Raw genomic sequence first — 24,520 nt, 5'->3', positions numbered from 1 at the left:
CACACAGAGGGCCAGCGGGCCTAGATCCAGCCCTGTTCCCCTGGCGAGGCCTGGGGTCTGCCAGTCAAGCAGCTTTCCAAGGAGGGACACAGGTGTCCAGGGAGCATGTTGGCCCAGCTCAAAACGTCCCTTTTGGGACCCCAGGAGTCACAGCCAGGGATGCAGGGCCAGGCCACCTGTGAGGCGTGGGCAGAGAGCACCTGCAGCTCCACCGGACAGAAAACGGGACCAAATGCGTGGAAAACCCCTTCCTAGCGGCTGTGTCGCCACCCCACGAGGGCTGCCCTGAGGTCCAGGGTCTCAGTGACCCCTTCGGGAGGACAGACAGCCCCCAGGGTGAAAGCATCCATGTGCTGCCCCAGCTGCCGGGGAATAAGGTTTTGAGATCCAGGCCGACAAACCTTCCACGAGCTGCAAGTCAGTCGTCTTGCAGCACCCACTTCATTTGAAATAACCAAGCACAGGATCTGGGGCTAGACTAGAAGTCAGGATTACTGCAGTCTGGAGAGACGGAGGCAGATGCCAGAGGTATAAGAAAATCTTTTGGCAGCTGGGACAATTTCCATTCCTCGTGGGGCTTGATCTGTTCTGCCTGAAGCCCAGGGGGAAGGTCCAGCAGAAGAACAGCCAAGTGTGGACCTTCTGCTGCAGACGCAGCCAACTGCCCAGGCCCAGGGGCCCCCCTGCGCCCTGGGAGGTGGGACAAGATGTGATGAGGCTGGAGGAGAGAATCTGTGCGTCCATGAGAGATAAAGCACCGCACCAGCCCACCCAGGGGACGAGGGACTGCAGTGGGGCCATCTCTCCGCCTTCGCACTAGAACTTTGAAATTTAGCTCCTTGGCTCTTGTGCCTGTATGGAGAGCCCAAGGCCAAGGTCTGGGAAAGCGGATACATGGGCTTGGGGTGCCCCAAGGCCTGGGAGGAGGTGCTGCTGGCATCCCCTGAGACCTCCTGCCCTGATGGCCGAAACTCTAAAGCCTTGACCACCCTCTTGAGGGGAAACTCCTTCTAATCTGTTCTTCATACCTTCAGGGTGATTCTCCAAATGCCATCAAGACAAGCTGCTGGCACCCACAGAGCAAGACTGCAGCCCCCGTGGACCCGAAGTCCGAGCCCAAGAGCTGAGCTGCTTGTCCCCTCAGCTGATGCTTTTGCTCTTTGCTCTAACGCCTTCTGAACTGGACCAGGCTGGACACCGGATTAACGAGCTTGGCCAGAAAGGCTCACGGAGTGACAGTGCTCGGCGCTCGGTCTGGGCCCTAGCTCCCTCCAGCAGCCTTCCAACCTCCCACTGCTTCCTCCTGGATCTTGGGGTGACACTACAGATGGGGAGGATCCCTCTTCTTGCCCAGGCGCTGTCCTCGCCTGCGGCGGGCGGCCCAGAGCCCCTCCCTGCTCTGAACAGGAAGCACCTCACCCATCATGTCAGGGCCGGAGGCGAGGTGCCCTGGGCCCCGAAGCCTTCAGGAATGGGCTCCAGGGAACGCTGGAGGGGAGCTGCCCTCCCGGGAACACACGCCGTGGGCCCGGACGTCCTCAGGAGGGGCAGAGACCTCAGCCACCTGCTGCTCTTCTGTCCTCATTACAGGTCAGCTGACTGAGTGAGCTGCGAAGTGCATTTGGAGACAAAGGACAGCTGGACAGGGGCCCATTTTCCTTCTGCAGAGTCCACATTTGAAAACTGCCTTCAAAATGGCCCAGCAGATGTCCCCGAAGCAGCTCCCTTATCAGATTGGACCAGGATCAACGAGAAGGCCACCGTGGACATGCCGTTTACATCTTTCAACATCCCAGGCCCCCGGCTGGCCTCTGTGGGGGGACTCTGGGGACACGGCCGCCCCACCCGGGCCCTGGGTCTGCCCGCGAGGCAGCTTCTACAACTGTGGAGATGGGACGTTCCCTCGCGGGCACCTCCCATCCAATCTCCCCGTTCCCCTGCCCCCCAGAGAGAAGTGGCCGGGTCCTGGCAAGGAGGCCCAATGTCGCACACATTGCGGGTGGCGGTGTCACGAGGGGCAGATGCTGCAGAGACGGAGGTAGGTGAAGGGAAAGGATTGCGAGCCACCGGGGGTGTCGAGCCACATTCTCTGTCGCCGCTCGAACTTGGGATTTCAGCCCTATCAAGAGCACAAAGAACATTTGTCTTCAAACAAATACATTCTTCCCGGTGCCGGGCAAGACTGGAAAACTGTAGTTTACAGTAGACGTGCTTCTGAAGACTCACATCCTCCCAAATTTCTCCGTGGCGACAAAGAGGGGCTCAGAGTGATGCTGAGGCTGGAAGCAAAGGCTTGGGGTGCACGTGGGAAGCCACTGCTGTCATAACCCCTCCTCCTCTTGTACAGGGTCAAGCGACCCCCCAAGGAAGGGGGTGAGATGCTGGAGACTGGCCAGGGGTGACCCAGAAAAACCAGGATCAATCTTCTGAGCCACCTCTGCACAGCACCCCACTCGGAACAGGGGAGGGGAAGAACAGCACCTGCAGGGCAATGACCACCTCCTGCCTCATCCTTGGGCTTCACCCGGGAGGCAAGCCCAACCTGCCGTAGCCACCAGTCCCAGGCCACCTGCCGCTCTGCAGAGCAGCCCGGCACCATCACAAAGAATCAGACCAGACCCAGCGCCACTCAGAACAGGCCCCCCGAGGCCTGGTTCCCCCCACCGCGCGCGCCCATAAGACTTACCCCGTGGTTCAGGAACTGGGTGCAGCCCCGATGCAAGCAGGGGAATTAACTGCTAAAACAAATCCGCAGCCCTCACTCAAGCCCCCGGGCTGGGACCTCAAGGGGTGGGGGGGAGGCCGCAGCCCACTGGGGTGCCCTGGGCTGGAGCAGCAGCAGGCGGGTGGGTGTCTGTGGGCTGCGGCGGAACCGTCACACCACATGCTTGTGGGCGTTCACACGCAGGTATGGTGCTGAGCTGACCAGGCAAGGCACTGCATACACCTCGCCTGCTTTTGGAGCACTGGCTCCGTAGGGGCTGAGAAGCTGGCTTGGGGCGGGAGCAGGCAGGGGCATAAAGGCCTGGGTTCCTGACCATTTTGAGGTACCCCTTCTCAGCCTCATGGCTGCAGGGCACCGGGCAGATCACAGCCCCACGCACTGGGTGCAGGGCCGGCATGTTTCAAAAACAACAAGGACAGTCACCAGAGAGGGGCTAGTCTAGAAGGAGCCTTCTGGCCCCTCCAAAGACAGCAGGGCAGCCTGGGGACTCCTGCTGTCAAAGCGTGGCCCCTTGAGCCTCTGCAAATGTTCCACGCACTCAGAGCCCACGCCAGGTGCCGGGACAGGGAGGCCGCCATGCTGAGGCCCCCCCCCTCAGGGCGCCTGCAGCCCGGGGTCTGGAAAGCGGCCAGGAGCCCTGCCATCTGCTGCCTCTGCTCTTTGGAAACCCCTAACGGCAAGGGACGGGCAGGAGGGGCTGTGCAGTGGTCCACCTGCACCGGCCCTGACCTAGGAAGGTTCCTGTGTGGACAGCAGCCCTCGGGAAGACAGCGCCATCCCAGGACTGGAGGAGACCCAGAAACCCTGAGCTGTGCACCCAGCGCAAGTAATTTCAGGTTGATGGGTCCTGGCCAGTCAACACAGAGGTGTGGCCACTCACCATCCCCTCTGCAGGGAAGGGCCTGTGGCTTGTCTGGCTTAGCATCCTTCCCAAGTGACACAGCCCGGCCCAGCCCCACAGGTCCCAAGGTGGGTGGGGCCTCTGAACCCAGCAGGACGCTTCTACCTGTGTATTTGGAGGTGTGCCTGGCTAGGTTCCCTGTGAAACCAGCCCCCCTCCTCCAGCCGGAAGCAGGCACTGTGTGCCCTCTGTTCTGGCTTGCCCCTGCCCCAGGAGGCGCTTACTGGGCACTCACTGGGCACCCGCCAGGCACTTACCGAGCTCGCCTGCAGCCTTGATGTCGACGTTGTCGTAGCCGCTGCCTATCCGCACGATCACTCTCAGGGCCTTGAACTTCTCCAGGTCCTCCCTGGTGAGGGTGATGGTGTGGTACATCATGGCGCCGACAGCCTCATTTAAAACCTGGGACGGGGCGAGCAGAGCACAGGTTGGAGGCCCCCATTGCCCCTGAACACGCAAGAGAGGATTCCAGCGGGAAAGCAGCCAGCTAGGACGCGGCCTGGGTGTTGACAGCTTCCCGCAGGCGAGTGGACCCCGGCTGTGCTCAGGGCCCAGCTCGGTGACGCCAGGGGGATGGGGGGAGTGGAGGTGTGGCCAGGGAGGCCCACGGAGGTGAGAGGGACTGGCCAGCAGGGACCTGAGGGTGGAAAGGTGGGGGACCCGTCAGGGCGGCAGCGGCACCAAGCACTTGCTCGCGGAATGCCAGCGGCTGCCACCCGACCTGGGGGGGCCAGGGCGGCGGGCGGGGTGAGGAGGGGGCCCACCTTCTCGTGGATCTCCTGAGTGGACTGTGCGTCACAGAAGGCCACGGTGGCCAGGTCCTTCAGGATGGGCATCTCCACGGTGCAGTCTCTGCCGTCAAGCAGCGCCACCAGGGGGCGCGGGTGCAGGGGGCCGTTCATGATCTGGGGGCGGATACCTGGGAGGTGCGGACGGGACGGGAGGGGTGGGTGAGGGAAGCGGCCCGCCCCACACACCCCACACACCCCACACACGGCGGGACAGCGCAGCGAGGGGCCGGGCCTCCCGCACCGGCCGTGCTTCCCAGTGAGGTACCGCACCCCGCCGTCCATGTGCCTCCCTCCGGGGAGGATTCTGGGACAAGCCAAGGAGACCGAGCGGCAACATCTGTGCAGCTCCCTTGCCGCAGGAGCTGAGATGCTTCCATTCGCGAGCACACATGTAGCCAACAGGCAGCACTGCGGCGCAAGCTCTACCGCCACATGGGACTCGGGCCCAGGAACCCGGTCAGGCCCACACCTGCCTCTGCCACCAGGGCCAGCATGGTGGCTACCTGTATGCCCCTAGACCACCAAGGCCCAGAGGCCTTTGGGACGCAGGAGGGGCCTGGCCCACGGCTCCCCAGGCTGGAGCAGGCTCCGCCTCTCGGCCCCTCCCTCCGCTGTGCCTCCCCTGTTCCCACTGCCCTTCCACACACGCGCCAGAGGGTCCAAGATGAAATGGGACACACTGAGGCACCAGCATCCCATGGGAGCTTCCTGGAGGAAACCCCTGGGGAACAGGCGCCCTGGGCACGGCTCAGGGGCCCTCTCACCTGCGCCAGGTGAGGAGAGGAAGCCAGTCCAAGATGCTGAAGGAGGTGTGCGTGTGAGGCCAAGCGGCTTGCCAGGGACTCAAAAGACCAAATGGAATTTCCCAAAGGACCACAGAGTAAGCATGGTTTGTCAGCAGCCTAGACCAGCCAGGGCCGTCTCATGTCTTGGTGCTTCTGATGGAGACAAAGGATGCTCGACCGCACAGCTCGGGGGGCACAGGCCCGGGGTGGGCCTCCCTACATGCTGCCTAAGTGCTGGTTCTCCAGCCCAGCGCAGCTGCAGCGCCTCCAACCCAGACGAGGGAGGAGTGTCCGCCCTCCGCCATGGGGACCCGTCACAAGGGGCACACGAGCGGCACACGCACCAGCCCAGGGCAATCCATCCTCTCCACAAAACCATTCCTTTCAAATTCACATGGGAAGGTCTTGGATTTTGGCCCCGATGGTGAATCACCATGACCCCCCCGCCCTGGGCATGGGAGAAACACCCCTGGGCTTCGGGAGATACTGCAGCACTGAGGTGGCCAGGACAGGGCACCTCCTGTTTTCTCATCAAATCACAAGTGTTCGACGTCACAGAGCACAAGTCACAACAAGACAGCTTTCCATGCATCTGAGGTTTTCAGATGTTCAGATAAACTCTGATCGTGGCCACTGCACCAGGCCCGGCTCAGCCCATCTTGTCTCCTTCCCCACACACAGAATCTATTTATCCTCTCCTCTGGTGGCCATCTTGGCCACTGGGCTTGATCGGGCTCCTGCAGGCCAAAGCGGGAGCCGCTGGCACGCTTATCTGCGGGACCTCTGCCTCCCAGCTCAGAACGGCTGGCAAGGGCTCCCCTCCTGGCAGCCCCGAGACTGGGTGGGGCCTCTCCTTAGCCACCAGGGCTCAGGACCCAGTCAGCCACACGCTTGGGCTAGATGCTCAAAGAGGAGCCCCCCGTCTGGTGCTGTGGCCACAGTGCCACTGGCGCTGCACAGGGCGGGGGGTGGGCATCCCGCATGCCCACACGACTGCTGCCCCAGACGGCACTCCCACACCACAGCTGCAGCATCGGGGGACAATCACCTCTTTGAATGCGGAGCAGAGAAGAGGCTTTTGTCCTGGTCTCAGAAGAACAGGCTGGGGTGGCCGGGGGGGAGCAGGCCACCTCTGGGCGGCCCCGGGCTGGGCCTCGCAAGCGATCATGGTCCCTCCCAGCCCGTGAGCGGCGGCCAAAGCCCTACTGCCTCCTCAGGACCTGGATCCCCAAGCGAAGCTGAGCCTCAACATTCTCTGTCCTGAGTGGGAACAGGGATCCCCTACCCCCCATCCTCACGAGCCCTCAACTCACACGGCAGGCGGGGAGCAGGCACCAAGCTGGCTGGCTGTTGGGGGGCTCGCGAGTGCCCTACTAGCATCCTGCTTTGCCCAACTGACAGGTCCACGAGAGCCGAGGTGTTGTGTGCACGTGGGGAGAAGGTTCCCCCAAAGACCAAGGCTGACAGCTTCAGACAGGAGCCCCGGAGACCCCACGGAGGGAGAAGGGGGGGAGCAGTAATTTCGCATGGGTCCCACACCTTCTCACTTCACCCTTGAGACAGCACCACCGTCCCCCTTAGAGAAGAAGAAACGGAGGCACAAGGTGGAAAGTACTTCACCGGAAGAAGCAGCTGGAAGGTGGGGCGGCTGGTGCCAACTCGGGGTCCACACACAAAAGCTCCTACGCCTGCCCTCTCTGCCAAGTGAGATGACCACACCCCCAAGGACCCATTCTCCTCCTCCAGAGTCTGCCCCCGCCCCACACAACTCCTACGGAGCCCAAGGTTGGGCTCCTGCAGGACCCCGTGAGCAGATGTGCTCACTTGCCCCGGGCTGCCCCTCCCACAGGGTGAAGAACACCCCGACTTCACCCTGGGGGTTGCTGGCAGGAGTGTTAATCAGACAACGTTTTTAAAGTTCATGATCACGACTGGAAATCCGAGTTGTTAATTAAAAAGCAACCACATGGGAAAACGACAGTGGGCACAAGGCAGGCGTCTGGAGAGGCTGAGGGGCCGTCACCACAACATGTCCATCCACAGCATCAATGCATGCATCCCGTTACCTGGGAAACAAACTCGGGGTTGCCTAGCGATCGCCTCCCTCCCCCACTTGGGTTGCCTTTCTCTTTGGCGAAACCCACCCTTTGCCCTCGTTCAGGCTGGGCATGCAGAATGCAGCTGAGGCTGGTCCACAAGACCCCAAGCTCCCTGAGGCCCGAGGCTTGGATACCGGCTGCAAGCTCCTTATGGGAAGGCAGGAGATGGAGATACAGCGGGGACCATGCTGCTCAGAGGTGCTCAGGCTGGGGAAGGACGCTGAGCGGGGACAGCTGGGTGGGTGGTGGGAGTGGGCGAGATTTACAGCTGTTTTGCATGAGATGCAGGGACCATAGTGTGGGCCTGCTGAGGATCAGGCTTTACAGGGACCACGTGAGACCCCCCAGCACTGAGGATGAGAGACAGCTTAACCAGGTCACTGCCAAGGTCTGCTTCTACAAAGAAAGAGGCCTTACCGTATACACATGCTCCTTCGGTTCCAGAAGGGACTAAGCCACCTGCACACCTTGGAATCCAATTACTTTCAAGCCACCGTGCCCAGCACCCTCTGTCCCTACAGTCTTGCTGGAGTCGGGGGCAGAGGTACCCAGAAGACCCCAGGAAATGCTGGGAAGATGAAGTTGCAATTAGACTTTTTATCTCACCTCACGTTAATCGACATCCTTCAGTGCTTCTAACAATTTGAAAAAATTTTAGTGTATTAGAACAGAATTGACACATTATGGATTAAGAGCTGTATGTATTAAGATGGCAAATGATCCTTTCAGAGACTATGGAAAATGGGGTACAAACTCAGGGGCTGGCTCTCAGGCTGGAGGGAGAAGCCCTATTTCCTCTATGGTCAAGGGAATTTAGGGGAGAAAGGCAAGGCACAATGTTTAATGAGAAGTCATGAAAAACGGGTCTGTGATCAAAAGCTAGGCTACCAACTACTAGACACTGCTAGGATCCCAAGAAACAAGCCCCACAAACTCCAAGACTGATAAGAATCACACAACGCTGATTGATCTTATTCCCATTTTACAGTCAAGGAGACAAGCTAAGGGAACAAGGAGAACTGCCTCAAATAGCACCAGGGACCCCACAGAGTCCGAGGAAACACCTGCCGATGAGGGTCAGAGGGTCAGAGGGTCCTGGTGGCCCTGTAGTCAAAATGACCATTCCCTTTCTACAATCCCCTTTCCATTGATGAACTCGGTCTATCCATTTCAGAATAATTCCAGCTGCAACTGGACACACCTAGGAAAGTGTACCAGTGCACTGCTTTCAACAACTTGTCCAGCATTAACTTTGCAGGGCAGAGAGCTCAGCGAACTCCCCTGATGTCAATTACTTGCTGGTTTCAGGCTCGCTTTGGCACAAGCAGGGACGCAGAGCCCCAGCTCGGGGCCAGCTCTGACGTCTGCCCCTGGACCTGGTATTGCTTAGAGCTGCAGCTGCACACAAATAATTGTGCAATTAGACACACTCAGTGGAAAACAAAGATGACGCCGGGCTGAGATGCCGGAGTTTTGTTAAGAGTGGCCAGCGGTCCAGTGAATGCCAAGTGCAAAGCCCTCATGAATTCCAAGGTGGAAAGGGGTAGGCCCCAGGGAGGACTTCGGTAACTTTCTGGCCACCCAGGCTTGATGCCACCTTATTTGGATAACAGCACCAGATTTCTTCCTGGAACTGCTCCTCCCCCAGGCGACACAGGCTGAAAGGGCTGCTGTTGGCCAAAAGGGATGACGTACTCCTGCCTTGCAAAGCTGCCCTGTGGTGTTTCTGAGACCCATTTTCTGGCCTTTCTGGACACCGTGTGAGTTCAGTTGACATCCTTCCTACAGAACCACGCGTCATTTTCTAAGGTCTGAGTCGGTTTCTGTTGCTTGCAACTCAAGAACCGAACTGTCTCGGGGACATGATTTTGCTGCTTTCAGATTTCAGTTATTGAGCAGTTTTACCCCAAAGGAAAGTGGCTGCAATAATCGCGTTTGACCCAGCAGGCAGAGAGGCCTCTTTTATTTGTTTTTTGTTTGTTTTTGTTTTTAAGATTTTTTGGATGTGGACCATTTTTGAAGTCTTTATTGAATTTGTTACAATATTGCTTCTGTTTTTATGTTTTGGTTTTTTGGCCACGAGGCATGTGGGATCTTAGCTCGCTGACCAGGGATCGAACCGGCACCCCCTGCGCATTGGAAGGCAAAGTCTTAACTACTGGACCACCAGGGAAGTCCCCAGAAAGCCCTCTTTTAACTATGGACCAGATTTTATGAAGCATCCCAACACCACAGCAGCCTCAAAACCCCCATGCTAGGCTGGCTAGGATAATGGGATGACGGTCACATGTGCGGATGGCCACACCTGTGCAGGGTCACCTCCTTGCTCACCTGACGGGGGTTGGCCAAGTACAGCGGGACTACCCCTTGAGGCCCCCAAAGGACACACATGTGGGGCTGGGACCACTGAGGGAAAAGGACCTCCCACCACACAGCCCAAGTCCACCCAAAGATCTTCACTGCTGCCCAAAGGCAGTTGCCAGGATCCTCTGGGCGGCACCAGTCGTCTAGACAGCTGACGCCAGAACAAGTACCTGGAAAGGTCCACAGATGGGAGACCCGTGCAGGCCTTCGAAAGACCTGAGACAAACGGCAAACTGCCCTGCACACTTAGCACGAGGCTCTGAAGGCAATCAATCAAACGGATCCTCAGCCCCCAGGACCGGCATGGTGGCCTGGAAGGCAGCATGCACAGCTCCCATCCTCACGTGCAGGTGGCCAAGCGGGGAGCGGAGATGCAGCCACACAAAGCCCAGCATGGTCCGGAGTGGGCAGGGAAGGACACACCAGGCCCACACCGGCAGCCCTCTAGCCTGAACCGCTTCCCAAGGGTCTGATCATGTCTCCTGCCACCCAAAGAACAGCTTCCCTCTGAATGCAGCTGCTCCCCCAATTAAAAGGCCGCTTCCTGCAAAGCAGCTCAGCTCAACCCCCACTGGCCGGGCTCAGCAGTCTGCTTCCCAGAAGGCCAGACACAGAACCGGATCTAGGGTCCGATAAGCGGCATATTTCACAGGCTTGCATTTCCACGACCTAGAGCTGCAACTCGTGACTGGGGCCAAACCGGGAACCAGATGCTGACCTTGGGACATAAATGAGCCCCTGTCCGAGGCTCGGCTTTCAACTCGGAAACGTGGCTGTGTTGAGGGGTCTCCCCAACCACCGAGGGCCTGCGGTGGCAGAATCCTGCGTGGGAAAGGAGGCTGCGGAGCCTCATGTTGGGGTGAGACATCTCCCTTGCTTTGTAAACATGTTTATCCACGTTCTAAAAACTGTTCTAAACTGTCAACAACAAATGTTCTGCAGTTGGCTGGAGTTGATTCAGAAAGCAGTTCTGGAAAGTGAGGGAAGGCAATGACTGTCCCAGACACCCCGGGGAGGTGCCCACCCCACAGCAGCTCCCCTCGCCTTTCACGGGAGGGACGATGTGGCAGGTGAAGGGGGATGGGTGGTCTAGCGAGCGGCCGCGAGGCAGTGATTCGCAATAAGATTGTGTCGCTCACACACATGGAATCTTAAAAAAACAGCACTGATGAACCTAGTGGCAGGACAGGAATAAAGACGCAGACGGAGAGAACGGACGTGAGGACACGGGGTGCGGGGGGGGGGGAGGGGAGGGGGAAGGGTAAGCTGGGACGAGGTGAGAGAGTAGCACTGACACATATACACTACCAAATGTAACACAGATAGCTAGTGGGAAGCAGCCGCATAGCACAGGGAGATCAGCTCAGTGCTTTGTGACCACCTGGGGGGGGATAGGGAGGGTGGGAGAGAGACGCAAGATGGAGGGGATACGGGGATATATGTATACATATAGCTAATTCACATTGTTATACAGCAGCAACTAACACACCAATGTAAAGCAATTAAACTCCAATAAAGATATTTTTTTAAAAATGTGTGCTGCTAAGTGTGGCACTATTTTAAGGTTAAAAAAAAAAAATGCAGTTACCGTTGGAAATCTCATCTTTGTTCCCACACTGCTATCTGCCTTTTCATTTGGCAAACTCTCTTCTCTCTGCGGTGTCCCTGGGCAGCTCTCCCAGGCCGAGGGAGCTGCGTCCACTTCCCTCCCACACCTCCGGGCCAGTCTGGGATGTGGCCAGGCCGCAGTTTGGTTTTGAAAACTCGGTCAAGTACAGACATGCTCTCCCCGCACAGCAGAGAACCCGATTTTTCTCAGGTTGCCTCGCTTTTCACGTCTTGTTTTGCACCCAATAGCTCCCCGCTCCAGGAGGCGTCCTCCTGCCTGTGCCCTGCCTGGCCTGAGGGGGAGTGAGCCTTTTCTTGCTGGCCCAGGATCTTGGGCAGAAACGTCTCGGGACGGAGGTGATGACCAAGGAACAGTGTACGTCCAGCCCAGAGGCTGAGGACCTGATAGAATCACAGCGTGGCTCCCGGCCAAGGTGCAAGTAAAGGGCAGTTACTGAAGTGGACATCGGCCCACGGGCTTTCAGCTGCTCACCAGCTTTGTAGGCTGAGGCTGCCCTCTCCAAAGTGGACTCTCAGACCCAATCCATCCTCATTCCTTCCCAATTCCTTACCTCCAAGCTCTGACATGTGAGAGCCTGGCCTGGTTCTAGGGACCCAACGAGGAACCAGACATGGACACTCCCTCAGGGACCTCTAAACACACAGGGAATCTGGCTTATGGAAGAAACAGCTTTCCTCAAGGTACTTCAGATCTGGAACATGAGGGAATACCCTGGCGGTCCAGTGGTTAGGACTCGGCGCTTTCACTGCCGGGGGCCCAGGTTCAATCCCTGGTCGGGGAACTAAGATCTCACAAACCACGTGGCACAGCCAAAAAGGAAAATTAAATTAAAATTAAAACAAAATCAGGAACGTGAAGTCAGTTTCAATCAGGGCCGAGATGTGGAAGTCAACTTGTCTAATACAGTACAAGTGAAATCGGAACATCCTGAAATTCAATGCAGGCTGGAGCTGAATGGCCATGATGAACCTTGGTGTGTTCAGGGCTGAGGAAGAGGAGAAAGTAAAGCAAACCTGGACGATGGATGCAGATACGCAAGCACTCTTCTTCTGTGCTCATGGCAGGCATCACTAATTGATCCCAGCACTCTTGGGCTCAGAGTCCCTGTTGACCCCAATGCCCTGAGGGCTGCCCTGCAAGGCTAGCTGACATCTGCTGGCCAAGCTTAGGTGCGCTCAACCTCCTCTTGGAATGGGTAAAGGAAGGTGAAGGTCAATGTTGCACACATTCCACCAATACTGTGAGCACGGAAAGAAGCGGGGAGACGTAGGGAGGCCCCAGAGGAAGGATGCAAGGTCCCCGCAGCCAGGAGCAGACCGCAGACCTCAGTCACTCCGGGACAGCCCTCTGTTCTGCTGAGAAGGGTGGGCTTCTGGAGAGGAAGGGGAGAGAGACGCCAGAGTGGGGCTCGGCTCTGTGGCAGGTGTCTGGGTTTGCACCCACCCCCTCACAGCAAGGACCTCACCTGTACCTGGCACTGTTCCCGATGGCCTGTGACACCTGCCCCCTTCCCAATGTGACTCTGCTGCTCCCCCCGCCAAGAGGGGGGTCCACTTCCCCAGCCCCAGGGAATGTGCTGGCCTCGTACTTCAGTCTGACCCACACAGAGTGACAGAGGTGCTGTGGCACCTCTTCCAAGGCTGGGCCTCCGGGGTCAGCGTCACACCATCCAAATTCACACAGGAACCTGAGACTAGCTGGGAGCTGGGAGGCACTGGGAGGAAGGACCCTGGGGCCGGGGCCCAGCCGTCCCAGCTGAGGTGGGGAGGCCACCACAGACTGTCCAGTCCCAGCTGAGCTCAGCGGCCTAGAAGCCAGGAAGTTCTGGAGTGACCGGCCACACAGCAATAGCTAGCTGACGTGCCCAGCAAGGCAAGGCCAAGGCGGTGAGCCCACCTCTCCTCCACCAGCAGGGACCCATCGCCAGTGCTGCAGAAACCCCCAGAGGCTTGTCCCCAGGCCTTGCCAGGACAGATCAAGGTGAGAGATCCCAGAGGGGAGGGACTTCTGCAGGGTAGGTGCCCCAAGCAGGGATCAAGCTGTGGACAGTTCAGTAATGATGAATTCACTGTCACAGGCATCCTTACGTCAGGGCTGGAGCCCCTCTCTCCTTCCCCCAGTGATGGGTTAGGCTGCTTCTTCCCCACGGCACTCGCAAGGGCCCTTCTCCAAGGCCTGGCCAACTGTAGGTTTCAGGATTCTGGTGTGGCCTTTTGAAACAGCTCTCTCCTCACTTTCCTGAATGAACCCCCAGCTCTCAGACTTCTCCCCTGGAACACCCTAGAAGCCCTATCTGATGCTGAATCATACGGCCTGGTCACTGGGAGTCTCGTGTCAGTCTCTCCCTCTCTGGAAGGAAGTTTTCTATTCTTCACTCCGCAGGTAGGGCACCAAGGCCTGGGAAGGTGACAGGGTTCCTGGGGCGCCTGAGGGGTGAGCACAGGCCAGCTAACCTGAGCTCTGCAGTGTCAACACACCCAGCCATCTAGAACCCTGCCCAGCAGGAAACTTTCACTCGACCCTGACTGAGCGCTAGCCCCAAGTCAAGTACTAGAAAAGCAGCAGGATTAAAGGCTGAAGACAGAACAACCTGGCTTAAAACTAGCACTGGGGAATAAAAAGGAGTGAAATACTTTTTTAACGAAAGTGCAGATGGCCGTGCCATCACTGTGTGTATCAGCAACTACTGGCACATCTCGTTTCATTGCATTTTGCAGATACCGCTTTTTTTTTTTTTTTTTTTAAAACAAACTGAAGGTTAGTGGTAACCCTGTGTTGAGTAAGTCTACTGTCACCATTTCCTGCATATTTTTAAATTAAGGTGCGTACACTGTTTTTAAAGACAGCACTGTTGCACGCTTTACAGACTACAGTATAGTGTAAACATAAATTGTATACGCACTGGGAAACCAAAAAGTTCGTATAACTTGCTTTATTTGCGGTATTTGCTTTATCGTGGTGGTCTGGCACAGAACCCAAGTTATCTCTGAAGTATGCCTGTGCGGGCACTGCCCACAGGCCCCCATGATGAGTGGTACAGCCAGGTAGGAAGGAAGCCCAGCGCTCACTGCACACGCAGCCCTCTCCTCACTAGGGCTATCAGCAACTTGAATGCTACTTGGTCTTCGAAAGCCGGGTTCCTCTACTTAGCTGTGAATATACTAACCACCACCACACTGGCACGTTGAGAGGTGAATGGTATAGGCGTTTGAGTTATACCTCTCAATAAAGCTATTAAGAAAAAACACAAGTGTGGGGAAATGTGGCCTCACCAGGCCCTGTGAGCACCCAGGGGCTGGGCTGTTGGGGGTGACCCGCACTAAGGGGGCTCCCGGAAGGCTGGGTGTGCTCCATGGGGGTAGGGGCTGGGGGGCGGCTGGTTTGAAGCCACTCCTCAGCCCCGATTTTAGCGTTCTCTGCAAAAGCAGCTGGAGGCTCGGTCCACAGATGGCTACAGAGTGCCCTGACAAGTAGATTAGCTTCATAAATACAACATGGACCTTAATGAGTCATGGCCTCCAAGTGAGATGCTCTCAGGCCATCTCGCTTGTAGTTCAGGTAAGAGCTGGATAGAGAGCCGGCCCAGCAGGCAGCTCCCAGGCACCCAGGCCACTGCCCCCTCCCCACTCAAGGCTTGCTGGGTGAACACTGCTAACCCAGTGTGCACGCACGAGGTGTGTCTTTTAAGCAGAGGTCTAGACTTGTGGGACGCACATCATCTAGTTAAAAAAAAAAAAAAAAAGTACAACTTCTGTACCTCCAGAAAGACAAGCATTTGTTGTACTTTAACTGACTCCTTAGAGCTGCCCAGGGAAACTGTCCCGGCAGCCTGAACGGTGCAGGGTCCGTACCACGCCGGGGAACCGGAACAGAGAAAAGTGATAGATACTTTTCCTTTGCCCAGCAGAGCTTAAAAACAAAACCAGAGCCCTTTATCACTTGTTTAAACTCATTCCCTTAGACACTCACACGCTGGCCAGGCGGGCTTGTCTGGAGTCCACATGCCCCCGCCGTGCTGCGCTGGACGCACCCTTTCCAGGGTGCCTCCTGGTCTTCAGTGTTTGGGCTCCTTCACCCTCCCCAGTACCAAGGGAGCCTCTTGTGTTCCTGGCGAATCCCTCTGCCCTGAAGAAGCGCCTGATGTTCTGTCTGGAAAGCTGGTGCTTCCCACTGGGGGCAAGGCAAACAGCACCCACTCAGACCAGGTGGGAAAGACCCTCCCAACTGACCGGGCCAGGAAGAACCATGCAAGGCATCACCGAAAAGCAACTACGCCGCCAAGGAACACATTTCAAAGCAGCTGAGGACGCTCGGTCCTGCTTCTACTTCGGGGGAAACGTGACATATGGTCTGCTTTCCCCCAAAGGCCCAGCCTCACATGGGTGGCCCTGCAGAACCGGAGGAGGGATAAAGGGACGTGGCCTGGGTGCAAGGGCTGGAGGCTCTGGGCTTGGGGAACAGCAGATCCCCAGGTGCCAGGACCCACTGGCTTCCCGTCCAGGTGAGGTCACACCTCTGCATGCTTCTCAACACGGGGGACAGTCCCTGGAGGGGCAAGTGACCGGTAGCTTATGCCTGGGGCGGGGGACAACCTCAGCTGCCCTTTCTGGCCGGGAGCACACATGCTCTGCACCTCCTTTCCAACAAACAGCTCCGATGGAATCCCCTGGCGCTCGTTCTCTTACGGGACTGCCCTGTCTCCGCCGGGACCGCCAGGGGTCAGAAGGCACCCCAGCGGCCTGTGCCTTCCCCGTGCCCTCCTTCCTTATGGCAGCTCCTCCAAGTCTGTCGAAGAGATGAGCCTCAGGACCTCGCCCTAGACCACAGCTAACAGGGCATGAACTTCTCAAGGGCAAAGGGGGCTCCCAGGCCACCCGCTGACGGGATCCGCAGCGTGTGTGTCTCGGCGCTCCTCAAGGGCGCTGACCCAAAGCCAGGGCTCAGCCAGCCAAGCTCGCCCACTGCTCCTTGGTCGGGGCCCGCCTTACCTCCAGCCACTGGCCAGCAGCGCCACAGCAGGAGGCGGAGACTGGCCGTGAGGTGGGCGTCCAGGGCCTGCTCTTCCCCCGTGGTGGCGGCTCCTCTCTGGTCCCAGCTCACGAGCCAGGAACCCTGAGATTCTGAACTCAAGGGCGGCTTTCCAAGTCCTGAGCTGCTCTGGAGCTCGCTGGAGAGACATACCCCCCTTGGCTCAGCGTCACCTGCAGATTAAAACAGCTCTCTGCAGCCCGGGGGTCCCTCCACCACAGTCATCAGACCAGACCGGACAGTGACGTGCCTGGGAGCCGGGAAACACCGGAGACCAGCCTCAAGTTGCAAAGCAGTAAGTCACGCAGCTGGCACCGCTGCCCTCAGACGTTTTTCCTTAACGGACTTGCAATCTTTCATTGCATCAATAAAGTCACCTACGCACCCCAAACCGGCCCACACAGGCAACCCAAGGTTTGGGTAGCTGGGAGACGGCAAGCAGGTATAAGGACACTGTCCATGGGGCACCAGGACGAAGAGATAAAGCCAGTCCCGCTGGTTCTCGCCTGTTTAGACGGGCTGCTGTGCTGGGTGCTTCTCCGGCACTTTCTCATTCAAACCCTGTGTTAGAGAAACTCCTTGAGAGCTGCTGCTGTATTGCCAACGAGGATGCAGAGACAGTGCGGTGACAGAAGCTCATCCAAGGTCACAGAGCGACCACGTGGCAGGCCAGGTCTGTCTCACATCAGCGGCTCAGCCTCAACGCCAGGGCTCACCGCGGACAATCGGGGACAATCACATGCCACTCCTACATCTCCCTGGGGACCCAACTGCACACGCCTGACACCGACAGAGCCACAGATGCCACCCGCCCGGCCCTGGGGCCCGCCCACTCTGACAGACAGGTGCTCTCACCTCAGTGGGCCGAGGCAGGCCTTCAGGTCCCCCCCTGACCCCAGCACTGGCTTGCCTACCAATTACAGATGCTCGGCTGGGAATTCATCAATCATAAATCAAGAACCATCATCTGCTGTTTCTCATGGTAGAGACAGACCTTTCCCTTTGGGGTCACTCTGGATTTTGAGGCCTGAAGGGTCAATCACTGGGGTGGTAACTGCCATGCAATGTAATCCTGTGGCGCCAGGGAAGAGACAAAGCCCCTCCATCCTCCATTCCTCCCAAGCTGAGACGTGCCCAGAGCCCACCCCAAGTCCATCTGGTCTGCTGCTTGCCCCTGGAGCCCTCAGAACCATGGAGATGGGAAGGCTGCATCCAGGCAAGTCAAAGCCCCCACAGGGGGAAAGTGACCCATGAGTACACGGCCCCTGCCCCAGCCACTCTCAGGGACACATACTCACTTCGCAAAGTCCTAAGACCCAGCTACACCCATGGGCCCGGCTGATAAGAAACCTGGTCCAGAAGATGTCAGCTTGGCCCTTGACCTCTGCTCTGCCCCTAAAAGGATTAAGCCAGGACTCCACGTGCCTTCCAGGACTGTCCTTACGAGGTGCAACCTGGAGGTGGCCTGTGGCCAGGCAGGGCTTGCTGAGGCACTGGAGCCTCAGCCGGGATGGAGACGGAAGAAGCACAAGGCTTTCAGATAACTTAGTTTTTCCTGTGGCTCTAAAACCCAAAAGGAAAGTGATTCTCAAGGACCCTTTAACAGGCTTGCTGTCCGGCGGGCCAGGGCCTCGGGGCTGGATGAGCTCAGAGGACTGAGCTTTGACCAGCTCCGGGCCATGTGGACAAGACAGAGCCGGGGCCCAGGTGACCCACAGCTGTTCGGTGTCGCGGGCTTCTCACACCCAGTCACCACCTTAGACGGAGGGAGGACACGGTCTGTCCCTTCTAACCAGTAACTGCACAGACGGTCGGGCCATCAGGCCTCGTTGGAGGACAGAGCTCCTCACAGCAGCATCTTGCTAGAAAATACTGGCAGTTGTAGGGAGTTACCATGTCTGTTTCCTTGAGGTTTCAATCAGCCTGGGGAAAAACCCGTTCCACGCCCTTCGCCACAAATGCTGGGCGATCTAGCTAAGCCTGCATGCAGAGCCCTGCCCAGAGAGCCTCCTCGGTCACCTTCTTCCGTTACTGCTCAGAGATTCATTTAACAATTAGCTCATTAATGGTGCCGGATGCGAGGGCATCGCGGTGGGAGACCGTCCTCGTGAGTGTGTGGCCAACACCAAAGGAAAAGCCACCCACGCTGGCACCGCTGGGTCACCGTCTCCTCTCGGAATTGTGCTTTGCCGCCCTGAGAGCATCGTCCCGGATGGGGGAGCAATCGCTGCTTCTCTTATCAACGCCAAACTCAGCAGCAACTCCAAGGACCACATGTGAGGCACACAAAGTCTGTTCTCCGCCCATAGCCTCCCCCAAGCGGGGGGTGTTCAGAAATCCACGCCCTGCCTGGAGCCCCGATACTGGGCGGGGAAGCCGAGCAGCCCAGGCCAGTGTCTCCCCCTGGCTGAGGGCTGAGGAGGGATGGGCTGAGCCTCTGAGCCTCGGGGACTTCCAGGAAGGCCTTGCCCACGGCGTGGGGACCGCCAGCAGAGGCCACTGGGTATTTCACTTATTTCTCAAGTTCTAAAAATGTGCCCATGGCAACAACAGAAGGGGATGTTTAAGACAAACCAAGTGACATAAAGATGAGAAAAGAACAAACGGATGCCAGGAGTCTGGCAGAGGCAGGCGCTGCAGGCCCACACACTGGCCTGAGTGCCGCCAGCTTGTTTGTGATGGGCTCATGCCGGGCTGGTGGGACCAGGGGAGGCTGCAGTCAACCCACTCACAGCATAAATCACCTGCCCCAACCCCTCTCCAGGTGAGCATTTGGAGGGGCCTGGCACCCAGCAGGTGGGCTTCGGCACAGTCGGGACAGACTGGGGCCAGGGAACCCCTTGGAGGGGGTCCCCAACCAGGCCGAGGACACCCCACTCTTCTTGGTGCCTGCAAGGGCCCTTCCTTCCAAAGCACAGGAAGCAGAACAACACTGGCCCCCCAGGCTCGCCTGGCCAAGGTCGACGGGGCCACGGCAGACGCGTCGCTAGGACAGCAGGTCGGCCTCCGCGTGCTCCAACGCCCCGAGCCCTCCTGGGCTGCTGCCTCTCTGGTTGGCTAGCCACCTGGAATCAGATGGACCGACTCCACCAGGGCCCCTGAGGAACAGACAAGATGCCCTTCTCCCTAAAGGCCACTGGAAGAGCCTAGCAGACTCGGGCTTATTTTTCTAACTGTACTGCCTGGACCAAGGGTCCATTAAAAACAAAATACTGCCCTGCTTCTTAGCTATGGCAGCCACCAAGGCCGGGATGGAGGCGGAAGAAGCACAAGGCTTTCAGATGACTTAGTTCTTCCTGTGGCTCTAAAACCCAAAAGGAAAGTGATTCCTAAGGACCCTTTAACAGGCTTGCTGTCCGGCGGGCCAGAGGCCAAGCGTGCTGCCCTTAGGCTCCAGAGCAGCCAGGAAGCTAATCCTCCCAAGTGCAACAGCTGGTTGGACGTCCCCGCCCTGCTCTTTTCCTCTGTAACTTTACGTCTAAAGCGATCCAGACTCAAAGCCCAGTTCATAGGAAAACACTAGAACCCATCACAAAGTCATATTTATTCCTTCAAATATAAAGCATTTAATAGACAACTCCCCAGCAGGAAAGCCGGTTAGGTTGAGAGGTGAGCTTTAAGCACCGTACATGGAGGGGGAAGGGACCGGCTCAGGCTGGGCTGCTGGCGACAGCATTCAACTCCCCAGGCAGAGCCCCCTCAACTGAGAAGAATCGCCACTTCCCTGTGGACTTGGCAGTGCCCACCGAGGGCTGGGCTAAGGAAGCAGCAGACACCCTGGAGAGGAAGTCAGCTGTCTGCTGCAGGAGAAGCCCAGCCAGGCCCCAAGCCTGCGCCTGTGAGCTTATCAACTTTGACTGGGTAAGGCCCTGGTAAAAATTTTAACAAAATTTTTAGATGAGATGCAGGAAGTTGTCACAAGGTAGTAGAGCCTGTGAATGGGAGGGTGCAGGTTGAGGCATGATGGGGAGGGAACACTGCACATCTAGAGCAGATGCTGATTCTTTGGACATGTTGTTGAGGGCAGGAGAAATTCAGCTCGTGATTGCTCAGAAAAAGGATTTTTTTGAGCAAAGGGCTCACTGGTCCCACCTTAGGAGCCATGTGAATCTTTCAAGAGATCTCATTTCCCTCTTTCCTTTGGTTGCTAGGAAGCTCAGAGTGAAATTCTCACCTGTCCTTGTGCACAGGACTGCAGGGAGTGCTGAGTTCTGGCCTTATCACCCAGCTTCATCTTTTCCTGCGCTTATTTTTCCATCCACTCAGTTTTACCCTTGTGTGTGTTAGAGCTCTTCCTGATAGCCAGGCTTAAATCCTCTTAGGACCAAAGAACATTTTACATTCCATTTAATCACACAGAAGAATTAATTTCCTTGACTCTCCCAGAGGGCAGCACAGTACAGAGGAAAGGGGCTTGGCTCTGCAGAACAGCGTGGATCCAAGTGCAGTCCTGCAGGGCACCAGCTAGGGACAGGCAAGCACCAGTAGGTGCCCCTGGGGCCACACAAGCAATGAGCTTACCCACGTGCAAAGCCTGGGCCAGCCCAAGTGACGTGGTCCTCAGAGCTCTCTGAGGGGTAAGTAGGTCCATCTTCCCAACGTCACACTTGGGGAAGTGACCCTCAGAGCACCTTGGGACTCCTACTCTGGAATCACCCTCTTTACTTCCTCTTGCTGACATGGACCTTGGTTTCCAGCATGGGCTGGTGTCCCCCGCCCTTCCCTGACTTCATACCACTGTTGAATTTCCCATGCTGTCCTAACGTGTGTTCATCATGACACAGTGACCAAGCACAAGTTTGGAGTCAGACAGGCTGGCCCCAAATCCCTGTCCTGCTGTGTGACCTGGGGAAGAGTGCTAACCTCTCTGATCCTCAGAATTTTCATCTTGAAAGGGGAAATGCCTACAGTCTTCCTAGGAATTCAGATGAGATAACTGTGGTCCAATGCTGCAGAATGGTGACATTTACTCTTATTTATTGGGCTGGGTAAGCCCTAGATGCACTCAAGGCTGGCCTCTCCAACCCCAGTCCTGGTAGAGAGCAAGAGGCGTATCAGGGGCAACTTGGGGCCAGGAGCTCCCTGAGCCCTGCGGAGGGCGACGTTTTCCCACCAAGCCAGTATCCGGAGGACTCGCTCCCCATAGGCCTCACCAGCACTGCACACAGCTGCGCTCGGAACACAGGCATCAGAGTTGAGTTCCGGCTCCCCTCCCGTCCCCTCCCGTCCCCTCCCGTCCCCTCCCGTCCCCGGGAGCACAGCCCAGAGACCTCATTTACTAGTACAAACTCTGCACCAGAGTTTTCTCACCCAGCTCTCCCACGTTTAAACAAGAAGCTGTTCCGCTCACATTTGCAAACTCTTCCTGGGATCAGTTCTCAACGGCACTCAGAACGCATCCCCAGGAACCACCCACCCTCTCAGTGGGGATGAGTGTTTACAGGTTTGATTTTATGCTCTCCTAACAATTTGGCAAAGGGTGTTTTCTTCATACGCTGAGCACCACTGTTTGGCTAAATTTAACTGCCATGTACCTTCCTGTTCCTGGAGCAGGAGGGAGCAAGTAAAAGTCAACAGTCTTGGGTTTTTTCCCCCCTTGACATGAAAAACAACTAAAAAAGCCCTTTGTGCAAGCCAGCCTCAGAGGTGGGTAAAACACACCCAGCAGCACATTAACTTAAGTACATTTAGCTTCTATATTGCTAACAAGGGCTAATCAGTTATGGATTAAAGCATTATTTCCCTTTCACAAACTTAAAAAAAAAAAAAACCCATGTACTAGCAAAGAGCCTATCAAATAGCTTTAGAATTCTTGCCTTGCGTAATCTTAGGGACAAGAAATAGGTTCCAAACACCTGAAAATCTTCCACGTTAATATATGTTGGTTTTTCTCTTTTAAAAACGGTGTTGGGACAACTGAGTATCCACGGGCAGCAGAATGCAGTGGGACCCCTACCTCACTCCAGATTCAAGTCAACTCAGGATGGTGCAAAAGGACCTAAATGTAAGAGCTAACACTACACAAAACTCTTAGGAAGGAAACTGAGGCACAAATCTTCATGACCTTGGATGATGACACCAAAACCACAGCAACCAGAGGGGGGAAAAAAATAAACTGGACTTCATCAAAATGAAAACTTCTGTGCTTCAAGGACAATATCAAGAAAGTGGAAAGACAACTGCAGAATGGGAGAAAATATTTGCCAATCAGGTGTCTGATACCAAAAGCCAGTGAGGACTTTGGGTTTTGCTTCCTGGGCCCCATGGCCCACCCAGGTCCACCCAGTAGAATGTAAGTTAGAGAAGCGCAGTGTCCAGTGGACACTGGACACTCAAGGGCAAGGGTCATGTGAAGAAGTAACGTGGCGAGGGGGTCTGTTGGCCTTGCCTTTTCTTGGGCAGATAAATGCACCGAGGCTCGCCCCGTCTGTGCATTGGGCTCAGGCACTTGTGTCCCCTGGAAAATCTAACTGGCGCCGTGGACGAGACTGCCACCTCTTCTAAGCATTTCAGAGAGGCAATCATCCCTGGAGGAGTTTGGGGTTGGAAAGAGATACTAATACACAGAACTGTTACCTAGAGACCAAAGCCACGTCCGACAGGCCACTTCCTGAAGGCAGAGGCCAGTGAGGCCCCGCTGGACGAGGCCCCACTCTTTATTACTCAGAGCCACTCTGTAAAACTGGAAGACCAAACGCCCATCTAGAGATGAGAAGGCATGGCCAGCCAGTGCCGGGCAACTTGGTGCTGCTCAGGCCACACGAAGAGGGTCTGGTGACAGGAGCTCGGGCAGAGCTGGCCGGTGTCCAGCAATAGTCTTAGCCCCATCTTCCCCCGAGAGAACACAGATCAGTTCCTTTAAACTAACTCGCAGGAAAGCACAGCAAGGAATAGCTTCATTAACCACCTTCTCTGTGTCTCACATCACGTTAGGCAGAAAACCTACAATGACCTCAGAGCCTCCAAGTGGCCAGGAGCCCATTTCACCAGTAAGGGGGAGGGGGGTATTCCCAGATTATTAGGCAGAGAACTGGGGTCCAAACCCAAGTCCCCACAGATCACACTCCTTGTACCATCACTGATACACACCCCTGCAGAGGGGATCTGAGCCATCAGGGTTAGGGGTGGGGTGCCACAGAAGAGGTGAATTGACAGAAGGGTCCAGATACCCAGTTCTGTGAAAGGCCCGTTAAGCTTTTCTGTGACTCAGGCCTGGCAGCGTGGCCCTCTGCCATGGCACAGATAGCAGCTGGGACGCCTCCAGGCCACCAGACCACAGCTTACCTAGATGCTGTCCTCCATGGACAGAAGGACCAAGTCCACACCCAAAAGGTCAGAGCAGGCTGTTTTGAGGGACAGATCGCTGTGGGATAAGCCCAGTCTCTGAGCCGAGTGCCCCAAAGCCAGAGTCCTGCCTCCCGGCCTGAGAAGTGACCAAGGAACAATGACAATGATAAAAGCACCATTTTCAAAGCTGGCCCAGCCAAGGGGGGCACCCTGAGTGAGGAAGGGAAGAAGAGTGAACCAACCAAAGGGCGACCTTGAACTCTAAACCCACGCACCCAGTGGCCAGCCCGAAAGACCCTCCAAGTGCAAAAGCAAAGCAAAAGCCTGTCGATTTTATCGACCTTGGACTTATTTCAGGTGTTTTACTTGGAATGGCCTAGCTGTCAGCACCTTGGAAGTACACGGCTCCTTCCCGGGCTCCTTCCCATCTGGAAGGGAGACTGTTGGGGAGAGGGGCCCCGGCCAGAGGAGGAGGAGAGTCCTGCTGGGTGACCCTGGACGAGTCCCCTGCCAGCTCCACGTGGCTAGGATTTCCTGACCGTGGAGGTATATCACTCTTCAAGAAAGCCTGTTCCAGGGAGTCACTGGGCAACAGCCAGGACCGTGACAGCCTTCTGGGGCTACACCTACACATACAACCACCCTCGTGCTGCTTTGGGCAGCGTCCTCTCCCTTAGCCCGACCACAACGTTTGCAGCTTGACGGTCATTCTGGAGCTTGAGCTCTGCCCTCAGCCTCCCCTGCCAGCGCACTCACGCTCCTCGGGGATGCTTCCCCCAGGTGCTGCAGGCTCCCCACGTGTGTCCCTATCTGACCCTTGTTTCACACTACAGTAACTGTTCTTTTATGCATTAACTGGGCGGAGGGTGGGGGGATGCACCTGAAGCCCAGGCTGGGGTGCATCCACTTG

The 24,520-nt window shown here is 56.8% G+C and overlaps 1 protein-coding gene across 1 annotated transcript in view; it reads right to left on the bottom strand.

Annotated features, from left to right (window-relative positions):
* CTBP2 (C-terminal binding protein 2) overlaps positions 1 to 24,520 on the bottom strand; it is a 39,760-nt gene that overhangs the window by 9,720 nt on the left and 5,520 nt on the right. The window contains exons 2-3 of the mRNA XM_061185189.1: positions 4,391 to 4,545; positions 3,884 to 4,028 (exon numbers count right to left, since the gene is read on the bottom strand). Coding sequence (XP_061041172.1) covers positions 3,884 to 4,028; positions 4,391 to 4,545 — 300 coding nt within the window. The remainder of the gene's footprint in view (positions 1 to 3,883; positions 4,029 to 4,390; positions 4,546 to 24,520) is intronic.

The sequence above is a fragment of the Eubalaena glacialis genome, chromosome 1 (genome assembly GCF_028564815.1).
Source record: "Eubalaena glacialis isolate mEubGla1 chromosome 1, mEubGla1.1.hap2.+ XY, whole genome shotgun sequence".
Classification (NCBI taxonomy): domain Eukaryota; kingdom Metazoa; phylum Chordata; class Mammalia; order Artiodactyla; family Balaenidae; genus Eubalaena; species Eubalaena glacialis.
This window is presented reverse-complemented; position numbering and strand designations above follow the sequence as displayed.